At 38.9% G+C, this 17,054-nt stretch overlaps 1 protein-coding gene across 33 annotated transcripts in view; it reads left to right on the top strand.

Annotated features, from left to right (window-relative positions):
- Positions 1–17,054, top strand: part of LOC105498451 (SH3GL interacting endocytic adaptor 1) — a 216,421-nt gene that overhangs the window by 132,594 nt on the left and 66,773 nt on the right. For 17 of the 33 annotated variants that reach the window (XM_071091696.1, XM_071091686.1, XM_071091673.1 and 14 more), the window contains 6 exons: positions 3,436–3,460; positions 4,385–4,436; positions 5,702–5,787; positions 9,386–9,478; positions 12,082–12,156; positions 14,288–14,788. In XM_071091696.1, coding sequence (XP_070947797.1) covers positions 3,436–3,460; positions 4,385–4,436; positions 5,702–5,787; positions 9,386–9,478; positions 12,082–12,156; positions 14,288–14,788 — 832 coding nt within the window. The remainder of the gene's footprint in view (positions 1–3,435; positions 3,461–4,384; positions 4,437–5,701; positions 5,788–9,385; positions 9,479–12,081; positions 12,157–14,287; positions 14,789–17,054) is intronic. The other 16 variants (XM_071091756.1, XM_071091752.1, XM_011770582.2 and 13 more) reach the window with 2 other exon arrangements.

The following is a 17,054-nucleotide window of genomic DNA, read 5'->3' as shown; positions in this document are numbered from 1 at the left end:
GAGAAAATTGCTGCCAAGGCAAGGTGGCCAGGTTGGTTTCCCATTAAATTTATGATAACCCAGTGTGAGTGAGGCAGATGAAACAGGTTTACTGATTGAAAGCCCCTGACCCTCTTAAGTACCAAGGGCATATTTTAGAATTGTCAGAGCACTTTCCCATAACTAACTAAACTAATACATGGGAATCTCAACTCCTAGTACTAAATTTGGAAAATATATGGAATGTGTGTGTGTATGTGTGTGTGTGTGTGTGTGTGTGTGTGTGTGTGTGTACATAAAAGGCCTAGTTCACCAGAAAGTACCATAGAAGTTGATAGCAAAGAGATAATAAAGAATAATAAAACTATTAAGAATGTAAGGACACCATTTTTAAGCTATCATTGTTTTTAAGCCTGAATTCAAAATATGTTCCTGCAACATAACTTACAATGATCAGAATATGCTGATACATCATTATAATTTCCATCTTGGGAGAGGGAGACACACTTTCAAGTCATTATTCCTAGGCTATCACATAATTCTAAATAAATTTCATCACAGAAGACAAAATTTGGGAGGGTAGACCAATATTAATTTGTATTGTTCAAAATGGAAACTGTCATTTTCCTCAAGTTGAAAAGTATCATGAATTTTTTTTTTTTTTCTGTGATGGATCTCACTCTGTCACCCAGGCTGGAGTGCAGTGGCACGATCTCTGCTCACTGCACCCTCCGCCTCTCGAGTTCAAGCAATTCTCCTGCCTCAGCCTCCCGAGTGGCTGGGATTACAGGCACCCACCACCACACCCAGCTAATTTTTTGTATTTTTAGTAGAGACGGGGTTTCATCGTGTTAGCCGGGATGATCTTAATCTCCTGACCTCATGATCCACCCGCCTTGACCTCCCAAAGTGCTGGGATTACAGGCATGAACCATCGCGCCCGGCTGAAGAGTATCATGAATTTAAAGCAACAAAAAGAAGGGTCTTTGTTATGTTTGAAATGATACTCATTTACCTGGTCAGTCCCTTAAGAGAGGAAATGGAACTGAAAACAACCTCTCTGAAATATCCCTAGGCCTGTGCCAATCCAATTAGTCAATTATTATTTGATGCAAATACCCTGCCCCAGGTGACCAGTTGGTGGTTCTCTGCTAAACTACATAGCTAATGCCATTGAAAGACGGTATCTGCAGAGACCGCTAATCTATGGATGATTCCAACCCAGCTGTTAAGTGACATCACAGATTATGAAAAGAGTGAATTCAGTTATTCAAAGTGAGGAAATTTATTCACGACATACATATAACAACAAACAAGCATTGAAAGGGGGAAAATACAGTCACTTGACAAGGGGAGGTTTTTGAATCCAATGGGCTTTTTTTCCTGAATGTGGTTTGTGTGGTCAACATCACCTCAGTCTTTTTCTAAATATGTCATGCTGCAACATTAAGGTCATCAGAGACCTGTATGCCCATCCAGCAGACAGCAGGACTTTCTTTTCTGTTGCTGCTGACTTGCTGCTGATTTTTCAAACATTTGTTGCTTTCTAAATTGATACTAGCTTTGTTCTTCCTAATTTCTAAACAATAGAGTTTTCTTGAATACTTCTGCCATGTCTTGGTTGCACTTAACTTGGGATTGTTCATTCGTGAAGACTATTTAATAAAAATGTTACAGGGGCTTCTTCTTTAGTGCCTTTCAACTGTGAATATCTAAGGAATGAATTGACACCCCTGGGAATTGATGACTACAAAAGGAGCTCTGTACCTTTCTTGGTTTCATGGATATTAACATTTGAAGGAGTAGGACAGAGGGACAAAGAGGTCTTCAATACAGTCTCTGGGACCTCCTGGGTTTTAGGCCTCACAGTACTAGGTGGGCTGTGTTCCCTCAATGCTATTTATTAATCTTGTGATTGAGTGCTTGGAACTAAAGGCCCTCTTTTTTCCCTTCAGGTCTTATTAATGAAATTCTATCTGACAGTTCATAACCCAGAAAAACATCTGTTATCTAATTATTTCTGTTATCTAATCATTTCTGTCTACAGAGCCTTCTTTTCCAAAAGTAAACCTGTATCCAAACTTCCATAATGTCCTCGGCAGATTTACGTGGCCATATTTATTAGAAAGTATTTATAAATAATGTAGTAATTCTCTATATGGCACACTTAGTAGAGAAAAACAGATCACATTATTAGACAAAACAAGCCAGAAAATGTAGTTTGAGAGACTGAGAAAGCATCAAATGGATCCTTGTTCAGATTGAAACTGCTCCTTTAGCATAAATGGGTTCAAAATTGGACAAAAAATGCTGATGCAGCCTTAGGAACAAGGGAAAGAAGCTTCTTATAGGTCGATTACAGAGGCGCTAAATCTTGTCCTAAGCTGTTAATGTTATACTTTGAGAGAAGAAAATGTATCCGTGACCACCAAATTGAGCCTTCACTAAAATTAAAAAGAGGAAAAAAATGTGTTTGGTGGCCATCCAACAAATGTGTTCATGGTCTCACCTTTTGGAATGCTTTCTTATGTGTACTTCGGCTTTCCCTGTCCTCAACTCTGCCCCTGTCATTCTCCTATGGCAGGCATCCCAAGCCATGCTCTACCCCACGATGCAGCCATCCTCGTGGTCTACGTTTCTGGTGGCATCCATGCTGAGAACTTTTCACAACTTCTGGTTTTTAATCAAAACTTTTTATCTAATCAATCCTTCTACTATCTAAATAAGTTTATGCTAAGGCATTATAAAAACTGGAGATGAGGTGCTCAGATTATTCCTGCCAGGGCTGTTTGTATTCCAATAATATCACGATGTCTTGAACACAAGACATTACTTCCAATTCACGAATCGATGGGCCTAGTGGCCGGCAAGTGAAATAAATTGGGAGGATGAGTGCATAGGGTGGAATTCCCTGACTTTCTGAATAAAACAGTTCATTCAATGGCAGATGGCTCAAGTTTCCCTTGCCTTTTACACTTGCCACCTATACCTGTTAAAATCACATTTGTAAACTGATGACTGTTTCCATTAGCAACCTGGGGACCCCACCTGACAAGGAGCATGCACTACTCCTAAATACACTCTGTAATTTTTAAGCATCAAACATATGCTAAACTTCGATTTACTTTCTTATCTACTAGAGTTTAAGAGGTTTTTTTTAATGGCCTATTCAATATTTGAATTTAATTTACCAAATCTACCCAGGTAAGGGGTTTTTCTTGTTCTGAAGACTTATGATTTACCCTTCCCTCCTCTCTATAATCTTTGAATGAAATAAAAAAAACTGATTTCTGTGTGTATACCTACAATTTCCTACTTAAATGCGGTTCTGAGAAAAATTTCATTTCCCTATCTGCATTTATTTGAGTTCAGTTTAATTGCAATGACAGAAATAATACATATTGTACATAACATATATGTGGTCTTAAACCTTATAGTGTCTATTTCTAATTCTAGGGTGCAATTAAAAGGAACTTATCCAGTAAGTATATCTTAGCTACCAGAAATAGCGTATGATTTAAAAGAAAGAACAGTTCCTTGGATCTTGGAGTATATATGCATATGAATTATGCATTCCTGGGCTTAATTTTTAAGACTTACAAATTTTTTACTTTTACAGCAAAGAATTCTTGTAATGATAGAGGGCCCCTGTGGGTTCTGAGTGATTAATGTTTAAGTTCTGAAAATAAATATGTTTTTGGAAAAGCATTGCTATTTTCTGTCTATATTTGTCAACTCTTGCTGTATTATTTAACTTTAGAAATGAATTTAATCAAGTGTGTATTTGTTGCTGGGGGTGGGAAGAACAGGCGGGCAGAAGGAACTGAAAGTAGAAGCAACTTACCCATTCTTGTGTTATTTGATATGAAAATTTTGGTCAACCAAAGCGATATGATATAGGTTATAATTCACATAGGGCACAATTCTCCTCTGCTGCATACAACACATCCTAGGAAATTCTAAATTCATGTGTCATAGTTAAAGATACAACATTTTCTTGGCATTTTAAGAAAAGAACAGGCAGAGAATGCTGGATTCATGTCCTACACATATGGCCTGGCTTAGTATTCTCTTCATTGGAAAGCAGAACCAGTCAAGGCAGCAGACATTCCAAGAATGGTGTGCTCTTTCACTAAGTGCTGCACTATCCAGATCTTCTATTTGATGGCTTGTCACGGAAGTTCCTTAGTTAATGAGGTTTTACAAATGCCAGAGAAAACACCACTACATATGCCTAATATATGGCTGTTGCATTGCCAGGAGAGAAGGTTTGTTTTGCAAAGTTTTCATACTGAGTTGCTTATTGATGGGACTTAAATCTCTAAATGTTTCCAAATGTAGGTTATAAGACATATCAGGGAATGGTAAAAATATGTCTAAAAAGTTCCTTTGTCCTGTGCATCAGGTGAAGAAGTGGCAAGACCCAGGCGCTCCACACCAACTCCAGAACTTATAAGGTGAGTGTGAAAGACATTAGTTGTGTTTTATGCAAGGCATCATGAACTTTTAACAATTAAGCAAATCTCCTTTGAGCTAAACTCTCAGCTCCCATTAACAAAGGCTCTACCAAAATATGTCAGTCCGTATATCCATATCATGGTCAAATATGTTATTATTTTTGAAAAGTGCAGCCCAAGGGAGACCTTTAGGGAAATATTCTGCACTTATCTGAAGTAACTGTCTATCAGAATGTGCAGGCCCCTTCCTGATGGGACAGCTAAAGTTCTCTCTAAAGAGGTCTTTTGGTGTCTGGAATGCTGATCTTCAATATTATTATATTGCCCTACAAAAATAAGCCTTTTTAGTTGGATGCCATCTCATGATGCATTCCACCTGCCACCCACCAAAGGAATCTTCCTATCTGTTTTTAATTTTTGGCAAAGCATTGTATTTTACAGTGTATTCTGTGGGTTAGGTAAGTATTGTGCAAATGGGCATTGTTTTATAAAAAGACTGCTATTTCTATTTAAAAGCTGAATTATTTTCAATCTTTATCCTCCTCCAACCTCTCCCCTCTCCTCTTCACCCCTTGCCCCTTACCATACCATATAGACCTCATTGGGATCAATGAGGGGAATCAGATTTGGAGAAGAAATGAAGATAATTATGCATCATTTTCTTAATAATCAGTCTGGAGTAGTAATTAAGAGAAAGGATGCAAGTTTAACTTATCCTCCTGTTTTCCCCTGATTTCATAATACTTCTCTTTCTGAGATTTACTGTATTGGGGTATTAGGAGGTTACAACTAGTCTATTAGAGGATGAAACTTCTCGGTGGCTTTTTACCTAATATCCCTATGCTTGACTTTCACTAATTATAAACTGCATTAACTACAACACAGAGATGTGGTGAAATCAAATATAAATGGTACTTGAGGTCTTAGAGAAAGGTGCTTTGCAGTAAACTCAGCTCTAGTATTATCTCTTCTAGGTATAGAGAATCAGGATGCTTTGAAAGAGTTATCCTCCTTCAACTTATTTCTATTGGATGAGCACCTCAGTTCTCCACTGAGAACTAAGGATCTCACCTTCTATGAATTCTTTTGTCCCATAATACATCTGACATCCTTATAAAATACTTTCTGGTCCTAACGGGGCTTGTATACACTAGTGCACACACACACTTGTTTTACTGAGAAAAATATTTGAAAGTTTGTATATCTTTTTGAGTATTAATTTTTGAGCCCTTTCTCTGTATTTTGCCTTAATGTGTGTGATTTAGCAAAAAGCCTCCTGATGACACTACGGCCCTTGCTCCTCTCTTTGGCCCACCACTAGAATCAGCTTTTGATGAACAGAAGACAGAAGGTAGGAAAAGAAACTCCATATATTATAGATTTGTTTTTTCTTTTATTGAAGTACAGCTTTTCTAGATAAAATGTATGTACTTTGAGGTATATTTTAAATATATTATCTTCATAGGAAAGAAAAGTTTCAATATAGGTGTGCTGTCAAGAACAGAAGTTTAGTTTGCAAATCTGTATTATTTTAGGATTTGAAACATTACTAACAAGCTCATTCTTCAAAAGAAGTCAGTAAAAATTACTGCAAATCTACACAAATCCCTGTCACAGAGTAAACACTCTGGGAACCAGACCATCATCATTTGAGGTATCAACAGAATCACAAATGGAGACAGACCTTCATACACCCGTCATTGCCACTGTCGTTGGGATCTAGCATCCCTGACCACATTTGCTCTTTCCCACCTCATAATGAAGGCTTCAGTTGGATTGCTCACAACAGTCATTGTTTGCTGCCTGAAGACCCAGGAATGACCTTGAATCATTTAGAAACTTAGAAACAAGGCCAGGCGTGGTGGCTCGCTCCTTCAATCCCAACACTTTGGGATGCTGAGATAGGATTGTTTGAGCCCAGGAGTTCGAGACCAGCCTGGACAACATATGGAGACCCCATCTCTACAAAAAAAAAATTTAAATTAGCTGGGCATGGTGGTGTATGCCTGTAGGCCCAGTTCCTCGGGAGGCTGAGGTGGGTGGTTCACTTAAGCCCAGGAAGTCAAGGCTGCAGGGAGCTGTGATCACACCATTGCACTCCAGCTGAGCAGCAGAGCAAGACCCTACCTCAAAAAAAAAATAAAAATAAAAATAAAACGCTACTGAAGGAATATCTTTATTTTTGCCATTATTTTTTAGTTTACCTAGTAAATATTTATTCCTAGAGTTAAAGATTTAACTTTTTAAAATTAACCATTTTTTGGATGGCTGTAAATACTGTGTACTTTACTGATATAAAATCAACTCTCTATAAAATGCATCTTATCTATTCCTGAAATGTGTTTACGTCTAATGCATGTATCTCCAGTAGCTATGTTTGGTAACATAGAAAGTTTTTATAAAAATTATTTGACTTAGGGGCACCATGGTAAATGTATAATAACATATTATCTTTCTAGGATCTATTGGTGAAGGTCTTAAGTGTTAAAGATGGCAAGAATTAGAAGCATAATGGGTAGAATAAGCTACATTAACAAAGAGACCTCAAGTACAATAAATTAAACAAGATGAAATCTTATTACTCTTTCATGTTAACAGTCTAGAAGTAAACAATATAGGACTGGTAAAGTAGCTCTGCTGTCTTTAAAATGTTACTGTTATTTCTGGCTCCAAGGTGGCTGCTGTAGCTCTCCTCCTCTCCCATTCAGAAGAGAGGAAGTGGGGTGAGGACCACTGGAACTCACTGCTAACTATTCTAAGAGTAAAACTAGAAGAGACACAGGTCACTTCCTGCCAAACCCCACTGGAGAGAATTGGGTGCCATGTAGCCAGCTAAAATTCTGTTACTATAGAAGAACTGGAGAATGAATTCTGGGAGACAGCCATCAGTCAGCCACACCTGAATATTTTCAATGATTTTGTTAGGAAAATGTACAAAGAACATTTCTAAATACTCCTTTAGTGATATAAATGCCCATAACTTAGAATCCCTATGTAAAAGTGGCCTTGCAGTGAGGCTATCAGTTTCCTTATTAACTCATCTACTATCAGTCTCACTTTTAATGACATATTGTATGGTTACTGGAGAGGGGATTTGATTGGTTGCACCTAAATCTGCCCGTTTAAGGAATCCCATAACTATATGGAAACTTTATATAAAGAATATAAATCATTCTTTAAAAATCAAAGCTGTGCTCCACATTGAATTCATGAAGAAAATGCTGCTTCATATCTTTGGAGAATGTTTGCGTTCATGTTAAACAGAGCGAAGACCACCTCTGAGGCCTGTGGTGGAGAGGAGATACCTACCTAGACCTGTCTGTGATTGTGGCCTCAATTGTTCCAATTGTTCTTTAGATGATTTCAGCCCCTGAACTTCTGTAAAGTTCCTGCCTTTGCACCAGCCACACTAGCTTTTTCAATACCCACACTTCCCTTTCGTATCTACTCATTCTTCATTAGATCGATTTATCTTTTTCTTTCTGTTTTCCTTTTCTTTTTTTTTTTGACAGGATCTCACTGTCACCCAGGCTGGAATACAGTGGCAAGTTCTTAGCTCAATGCAGCCTCGACCTCCCACAGCGATCCTCCTGCCTCAGCCCCCCAAGTAGCTGGGATCACAGGCACATGCCACCCCATCTGACTAATTTTTGTACTTTTTGTAAAGACTGGGTCTCACCATGTTGCCCAGCTGGTCTCGAACTCCTGGACTCAAGTAACCCTCCCACCTCAGCCTCCCAAAGTGCTGGGATTACAGCTGTGAGCCACCGTGCCTGGCCTAGAAAGATTTTTCTATCACTAGTTGAAATGGTCTGGGGAAAAAAATATGTATTTTAGAGTTAGGTCTGCTGCATCAGATCTTAGCTCTTCTGTTTTTACCATGGACACTTCATTAAACCACTCCAATCATTAGTTTCCTCTCCCACAAGTGGTACTGGTGTCAACCACATGGTGGTGGTGTGAGTATTCAAATAGATAGTAATAGCTACTGGCCTTGTGATATGTGTTTTATATACATTTTATATATACTATATTAATATATCTTTCATCTGTTAATTCTCTTCATAACTCCCTAAGGTTGCTTTTATTATCTCCACTTTACACTAAAGGAAGGCAGCGCAGAGAGGTTAAGCAACTTGCCAAGGTCCTACAGTCAATGCAGAGGATAGATTCAAACCACATCCAACTGACTTCTCATCCTGTCCTAGACGACATAATGAATGACAGGAGTACTTGCATAGTCCCTGCCACAGGATAGGGGCTGAGAAGCACTAACTATTTGCATTGTCATAGCTATTTTTAAAAATCAGAACAGAAAGCAGAAAGAAAGAGAAGAAATGTTAAATTCAGTGTCCTTAGGCCCAAAACCTAATGGCCCTATGTTAAACATCTAAGCACTCATTTTTCTGGTTCTTTTAACATATTCACCAAGCGTTTTTAATTTCTTTTTATGATGCTGTAAAAGGTTTATGTAAAAACCCTGTAGAACCCTTCAAGGATAGGAACCACTGCATAGAATGCAGGCATTTCGGTTTTGAAGCATATTCATAGGAGGCTTTAAATAAACGAACTTACAACAAAACAAGTGTTCATGGGGTTAATGTCTGGATTTTCAAATGGGTACCTGAAACAGAGCCAGTACATGTACTGATACTCAGAATGTCCTTAAGTGACCACCCAGGAAGAAAATGCAGATTCTGCTCTGAAAGTTTTTATGTAGCTATATGCACACACACACAGATACTCCTCCCACCCACACTCTCACCACACTCCTATTTCTATTCTCTGCTTGAAAAGAATAAGGAGCAGCACATTCCTAAATTAATGTTTTAGTACTGAGACAAGAGGAAAATAATTTTGTAAAGCTCGAATTGAAATTGAAATTTTAAGTTCTAAAGTATGGGGATTTTTTTTAATTCTCCCTGGGAAATCTTCTTTTTTGTTTCCAGTTCTTTTAGACCAGCCTGAGATATGGGGTTCAGGCCAACCAATTAATCCAAGCATGGAGTCGCCAAAGTTAACAAGGCCTTTTCCCACTGGAAGTAAGTTACGTGTCTGCTCTGTCTGGAAAAATAACTGACTCATTTTACTGTCTGTCTGCATAGTGAAACATGCATAGGCAACTCTTAGAAAGTCTACGTAAGCAACGTTAGAACTGAATAATATTAAGAAGAGATGTTATTCTAACAGACTTTCAAGTTAAAGAACTCAGGGCAGCTTATGAAGACAGGAAGAAAATAATACAATAAAGCAAATTATTAACCTTGAGTCATAGCCTTTTCTGAAATCCCACATGCTTATTCATTCATTTATTCATTGTATATATGTAAGAATAAGAAGCAAGTGAGCTAAAGAAACTACTGCGTTCCGGGCATTAAGCTATCATATAACACAGAGGTGAACAAGTCTGATATGGTCTCTGCTCATCCTATAGAACAACTGAGGCTACACGGGACAGAAAGAACACATTGATAGAAAAGAGTGACAATTGGGGAACAAGAGAACTGAGGCTATATGGTAGACAGAAGCTGAGACAGTAGATCAGAGTAAATGTATGTGAAAGTTGCCATCAGTCTGGCTTCTTCCAGCATGACCCAGGTGGCTGGGAAAGGAGGTCCTGAAGATCTAGATAGCCCTTCACCGGTGATGGGTTGGGCTATTTGGACTGAATGGATGGTTCATCAGGCAAAGCCACCCTTCTTACAGATTTATTGAATTCCCTTTTCAGTATACTGCCTCTGAAGCATGCCGCCTGTGGAAGGCACTCTTTGGAGAACTGGATTTCAAAAAGATGCGTTTTGGGAGGAGGGAGATGCAGAGGGTATTTTTGCTCCTTTGGGCTCACATACAGACCAACTAATACTTTTTCCAGTTCAGTATCTCCAGAGCTTGCACCTTGGTGCCTAAACATGATCCTGAGAATTAACCGAGGGGATTCATAATCAAAGGCTGAGAGGTTGTTTGTTGGAAATATTATTGCTATAAAGCCATGTGATCTAGCCTTTCCAAAGATGTTTCTCTCATTAAACAGGATAGGAAAAACATCATTATCAACAATTTTTTAAAAACTTCTGAACTTTGAAAAACATATTTTTAAAATATTTGAACCACAGTGGCATGATTTTGAATGCTTTTCCCTGCAAAACAAAACCAGTGAAAAAGCTGTAACTTCTTTGAAAAGCTTTCTTTACAGACCTGAGCTATACAAGTGATCCCTAGAAAACCCTTTCCTAAATGCCAAGAAAGTAAGTGAATTGTTTATGGGGATGATGTATTGGTTTTAACTATTGGTATTTCAGAGTTGTGAGCCTTAAGTGCTGTGGTTGCACTTAGCACCATGCAGACTGTTGTTTAATTGATGTGCATTGTACCATTCTGCTCATTTTGTAGTTGCAGCATATGTTTTCTATTTTAGCTTAGTAGGCTTTTATAGTATTTTATTTGTTTTTATCGTATTTTGTTGATTATGACCTTGATTTTTGGCAGAGATCCTTAATCAGGAGCAGAGCCCCTGATTGACTGTTAACTTCTATGGGAAAATATGATCCACTAGAGGTGTAGTTTTCAGAAGCTCATAACTAAGATTAAGAACCACATATTCCTAGGCTTTAGGATGAGAGTTGTTAGTCATACTTATTGTGTGGAAGAACAGGATGCTACCTAAAAATAATAAATAAAGTACGGGAAGGGGAGGAGGAGGGAGGAATGACATGAAAAGCTTCTTCCTAATTTAGTCAAGTGGAAGGCACCAGCAAGCACTCCCCAGCCATGTGCCCACCTGCCTCCCTCTGCGTTTAGGTTATGAGAGAGTGGACGGCATTCAGATTCACAGCTAAACTTTGGGATGGCCTATTGAATTAGTGTGAACTCTTTGAATCTACCAAATAGGGCCAGTGGCAAGAAAACATACACTGAAAGAAAGAGGAAGAAGAAATGAACCCATTGAAACAGTAATTTCAAACTTTGCACAGAAAGTTGACAAGTCCAACTCAGAAGGGTGAATCTCTTCGTAGGGACCATGATACTTGTTTTGGCTGTAATTTTTGTCAAAGGAATCTGTTCATTCTTCCTTGACCCAAGGAGTTAGTTTGCTTCTAACTTTAAAAAATGTACTAAAATTTAAGAAATATAATTTTGAGAAATCTTTCCCAACTCAATCCGGACACCAAGATCCTGACTGGATTAAAAACCCCTCACAGGAGCCCCCACCCAACCTGTTATTTCCATTATCAAACCCTCGACTGTAACTGTCAGCTAACATGAGTTCATTCAGTCAGTCATAAATCCCTTGAGGCCAGAGGCTATTTTTATTCAACCCTATGACCCTAGTTCCTAGTACAGGAGGTAGGACATAGTTGTCGCTTGAGGTTTGTGTGTTGAATCATATTTTAATGAATAAAATGGTGATATTATTATTAATGTCCAACATTCTTTTGACATTCTCTTGTTCTCATAAAATGGAAGAATCTGAATGGGTTCTGCTTCAGTTCTTTGGCTTCGAAGTTTAAACAAATAGACCATTGATTGCTATTCCATTTCCAATAGCAGGAATATAACTGAAAGCCCAAATGCTGCTTATTTAAAGTGTGTTGTATAGCTTAGGAAGAACATGACCAATGATACTTGATTTCTTATCTCTTTGCAGCACCTCCACCACTGCCTCCAAAAAATGTACCAGCTACCCCACCCCGAACAGGATCCCCTTTAACAATTGGACCAGGTACGCTTTTATTTTTTCAGTTCTGGGATGACGTGTCAAACAGAGCAGTGGCCCTGGATAAACATGCCCTTGATGTGTTGAAAACTGTAGGCTACACAAAAACATTACAATGTTGACATTTAGTTTTGCTTCTATTAGAATTTCTTATGCAGATTTATTTTAAAGCACCACTTCCAGGTTTCACACAAAAAAAATAGTAATAATTTCTCAATTAATTTTTCCTTGGTATAATTTTGTTGAATGAGGGCCATTTTGTAAAATGAAAGAAAAAAAAACTCAATATGGAAAGTCATTGTTTAATTAAGCCCTCACTTCATTGGATCTCATTTTAATGATTTACAAATTCATAATCTCAAAGCACAATTGGTATTTTTTCAAGACAGTTTTGCTAAGACTGAAACTATCTAGTCTATGAAGACATAAAATGGTTCCTAGGGTGTGCAGTATACTGGTGGTGGGGAAATTCTTTTTCCAGTAGTCATTCAAGTATTTATTATCCCATGGCAAAGAGATATGTGAAGACTATGAAATACGGCAAGGAATTGCTACATGCCTGTAGACAGATAATGCTTAAGGCATATCTTTACCATCTATTAAAATCAATACTATGTATTCATACAACTTATAGTCTGCCAAGTCTTACTAGACTAGCAAGTCAAAAGTAGTAATGGCTGTTTTATGTGCCTGGGCCCTTAGAATGTGGTTGTTTATCACCTTCGGAATTCTATTGCAGCTTCATCTTTTGCTATTTATGCAGCCTGGTGAGTTTGATAGCTGCAGAGTAGGGCATTCATCAACAAAAGCAAAAGCAAGATGTAGTCATTTATGAAATTTATATTGACTCAAACCCAATAGAGAGTCATCCAGAGCTTCGTAAGTAAAGATGTTTGCAGGTTCAAGACATTTTGGCCCCTTGTATTTCCACAAATTGTGTTAGATATAAATATACCTACTAGCACAAGATTATAAATATTGTGGACCATGCAAAATGCTTCCCCATTTATCTACAGCTTGGAACCTTGAAAGTTAATTCCTTTCAAACTAGAAATATAGAAATACTAAGATGGCTCATATAGTCCAAAAGTTATATAAAGGTAAAGTGACTTCTGCTCATGCCTTCCAGTTGTTTAGGTAACAATTTGTAATGTGAATAATCTCAGTTTTTTAAAAGTGCAGTTCTTCATACAGAGCTGTAGAAGACCGTTTTTAATTTTTTCTCTTATTATTGCTATGAATTAGAAGGAATAGCTTATGCTAATATTTTAGCAAAACAGAGACTTTTCGGTATCATGACATCCTATAGATAAATATCACAGTTATGCCTATGATGTTGACAGGTTAGACTTAATGAGAAAATAAATTACTTAAAATTTTTTAAATTATTTTCTTCCCTATTAAGCAGGTATATATGTGACAGTTCTAATAAGTAGCAAATGCCTCCTCAATAATCTATGTGTGTATTGTGTGTGGGGTGTGTATATCTGTGTTTGTAAGTATCTTTGTGGTGATATCTTCTTAATCTTTGCACTGTGTTTCTGGTGTTTTTTAAGGTTGAGGATATACAGCTAAATATGATGTGATCACTTTTTTAAATTAACAAATATTATAATCAGTTTCACCAAAGTCTTGATTTAATATACGAGAGTAGACAATCTTAATAAAATATGAGGCCAGCTTTCACTTCTCAATTCTTTTTATGTTGTGTGATGTGTATTTTAGTAGGTCAGATTTTCAGAAGGGACCTTGCTTTTGGAATTTGCAGTCCCAGAGCCTGTACTTCTCTGTGAATCTGACACTAACTTCTCAAAATGATCATACTTTGTGCACCTGTGAGGAGCCTTTGAGAGCAGTATCATGCACGGCATTTTACATGATGGTCAAAGTAGCTGGCTTGTGCTCAGCTTGCGAAAAAGAGTAAATAATAGCATAAAAATATGATGCTCACTTTATGGAGGGGGGATCTTTCCCCTCACCTTAGGCTCCTAATCCAATAAAGATATTTTTACATCATGAAGTACGCCCACTGAGGCACCTCACACAGCAATGTATTTTCCAGTCTTTGACTCCCTCCCTCAATCCCCACACAAATAATAAGTCAATTAAAGTTTAAAATCAACTACTTTAACCACAGGAAATGACCAGTCAGCCACAGAGATCAAAATTGAAAAACTACCATCCATCAATGACTTGGACAGCATTTTTGGGCCAGTATTGTCCCCCAAGTCTGTTGCTGTTAATGCTGAAGAAAAGTGGGTCCATTTTTCTGATACGTCCCCGGAACATGTTACTCCGGAGTTGACTCCAAGGGAAAAAGTGGTGTCCCCACCAGCTACACCAGACAACCCAGCTGACTCCCCAGCTCCAGGCCCTCTCGGCCCCCCAGGTCCCATGGGCCCCCCAGGGCCTCCCGGGCCTCCTCGCAATGTACCATCGCCGCTCAATTTAGAAGAAGTCCAGAAGAAAGTCGCTGAGCAGACCTTCATTAAAGATGATTACTTAGAAACAATCTCATCTCCTAAAGATTTTGGGTTGGGACAAAGAGCAACTCCACCTCCCCCACCACCACCCACCTACAGGACTGTGGTTTCGTCCCCCGGACCTGGCTCGGGCCCTGGTACGGGGACCACCAGTGGTATGTCTTACGCTTGAGTGTGCTTCTTGTGCCGGGGAATGGCCATGGCTGCTGCAGTGTGAGCAACACCCTCCTCCTGCCTGGCAGCTGGCTTCAGAGCTTCAGCCCTCGCTCCCCCGGTCTGGGTGTCCTGTGGCCCTGCAGCATGTCCTAGTCCATCAGATGGTAGATGCTCACAGTCATGGTCCAAGTCTGTGGATGTGTCCTGCCTTGCACTCTCAGCCCTTAGGTGTGCCCTGCCGTCTACCGTGCAGTTAAGAGGTCTTGATTTCTAAAACAAAGCTGTCATGCCATTGTTTGGAATTCAGGAAAGTTCTAGGAAGACAGATTTCACATAGAGTGGGTTTCATGTTAAATGTCTGATTTCCTTGTCGGATGCCCCCACAAGGACACTAGGTTTTGTGGGCCAGTGTGTTGTGTGTGTATGTAGGCAGGAGGAGGCGGGTGGGTTTCTTTTTTTTTTTTTTTCCAATTTTTTTCTTTTCTTTTTTGGTTGTGGAAGAACCACGTTAACCCCTCTAATTTCTTTAAAAAGATGTAAGGTTTGAAAAGGAGATTTTAGGAAAAGGCAAAAGGAAAAAAAAAAGAGAGATACATATATTGCATCTGTAATCTCATCAAGCTGTCACTGAAGACAAACTTGTTCTCTGTTCTCACCAGTTGACACACTCATCAGGCCATGAGGTCAACTCTAAGTGTGGTGACAGGTGATGGACTCTATGCCAATTCTGACATTGAATTTTATTTTTTTTCCTTATTTGAAGCTTCATTTTGTGTGTTTTAATTATGGGAACACCTACCATGCATACTAAAGCAATATCAAGATTTTCAAATGCATCTTCCCCCATATCATTTATTCCACTCTTGCCCAAATTTGTCTGACAACACCCCCCAGTGCTTTCCTTCCTGTGCATGTGGGTTCAGTTTAGGGGCCTTCAGGGGGTGCCATGTATTTGTTTTTCATTTGCTGTGAAAGAGGCAATAAAGTGAAAGGTACTTAAATCTAGTAAGAGAGAAATTCTAATATTCAGTCATTATCACTGCCTCTTTCAATGAAGTCTTGCAGTACTTGCTCTGTGCTTGCAAATTCTTCTGTGCTTAAAGTGACAGAGTCCATGGTGATCAAGAAGAGGGCTAGGAGTTCACCTGTACTGCACACAAAACCAGTGTTTTATATTTTTAGGTGTGTATGCCTCCAGGTCCTCTTCCTCCCAAAAGGAAAACTATTCAAAATCAGCAAGTATTTTTACCATAAGACCTTTGGGAGCCTTTATTTTGCAAACAATAGAAACTACAGTTTCTTGTCCTGGGCACCACACTGTTTGTTTGTTTGTTTCTTTTCTTTTTCTTTTCTTTTTTTTTTTTTTTTCAGACAAGGTCTTGCTCTGATGCCCAGGCTGGAGTGCAGTGGCACCATCTCAGCTCACTGTAACCTCCGCCTCCTGGGTTCAAGCGATTTTCCTTCCTTAGCCTCCTGCGTAGTTGGGATTATAGGTGCATGCCACCAGGCCCAGCTACTTTTTTCAGTAGAGACAGGGTTTTCAGTAGAGACAGAGTTTCACCATATTGGCCAGTCTAGTCTTGAACTCCTGGCCTCAAGTGACCCACCTGCCTCAGCCTCCCAAAGTGCTGGGATTATAGGCATGAGCCACCGTGCCCAGCCCTAAATGCTTTTTGGCCCTAAATGCTTTTTGTGCATTATTTCATACAACACCACCATGTGGTAGATACTGTTATCTTTCTCATTTTACAGATGGGAAAACTGAGGCTCAGAGATGTCAAGTAATTTGCCCAAGTTTACAAGCTGGAGGCAATGAACTGGATTCATACTCAGGTTTCTCTGATCTGGAGCCTATGTTGTTAACCAGTGTGGTCTCCAGGCACTTTTGTAAGGTTTGGTTATAAATATTCCAAACTTATTTGACTACTGACACCCATCTACACTGCACAGTGTCATCAACAAGATCACCTAAAGTCTTCTCTCAAAATGTACTCGGTCTGTGCTCCTCTAATTCTAGAGGGTTACAGCATCCATCTCCATTCCTCTATTGTTCTTTTAGGTCTTTGGGGAGATACAAAGCTCCTTATCTACCTGTAAAGATAATAAAGAATGACTATGTAAATCCTCCAAACCACAAACCCAAAGACGTTAGTTGTCCATTATAAAAGAGGGGTGTGTACTTTTATTTTCTATGCAGCTCTCCTAAGCCAGGCTCTCAGACTCCTGAAAGGACATTTAAAGAATACCCACCTCCCTCCAAGGGTA

This window comes from Macaca nemestrina, chromosome 1 (genome assembly GCF_043159975.1).
Source record: "Macaca nemestrina isolate mMacNem1 chromosome 1, mMacNem.hap1, whole genome shotgun sequence".
Classification (NCBI taxonomy): domain Eukaryota; kingdom Metazoa; phylum Chordata; class Mammalia; order Primates; family Cercopithecidae; genus Macaca; species Macaca nemestrina.
Note: the sequence above shows the minus strand (reverse complement) of the source record. Positions and strands in the feature narration are given on the sequence as shown.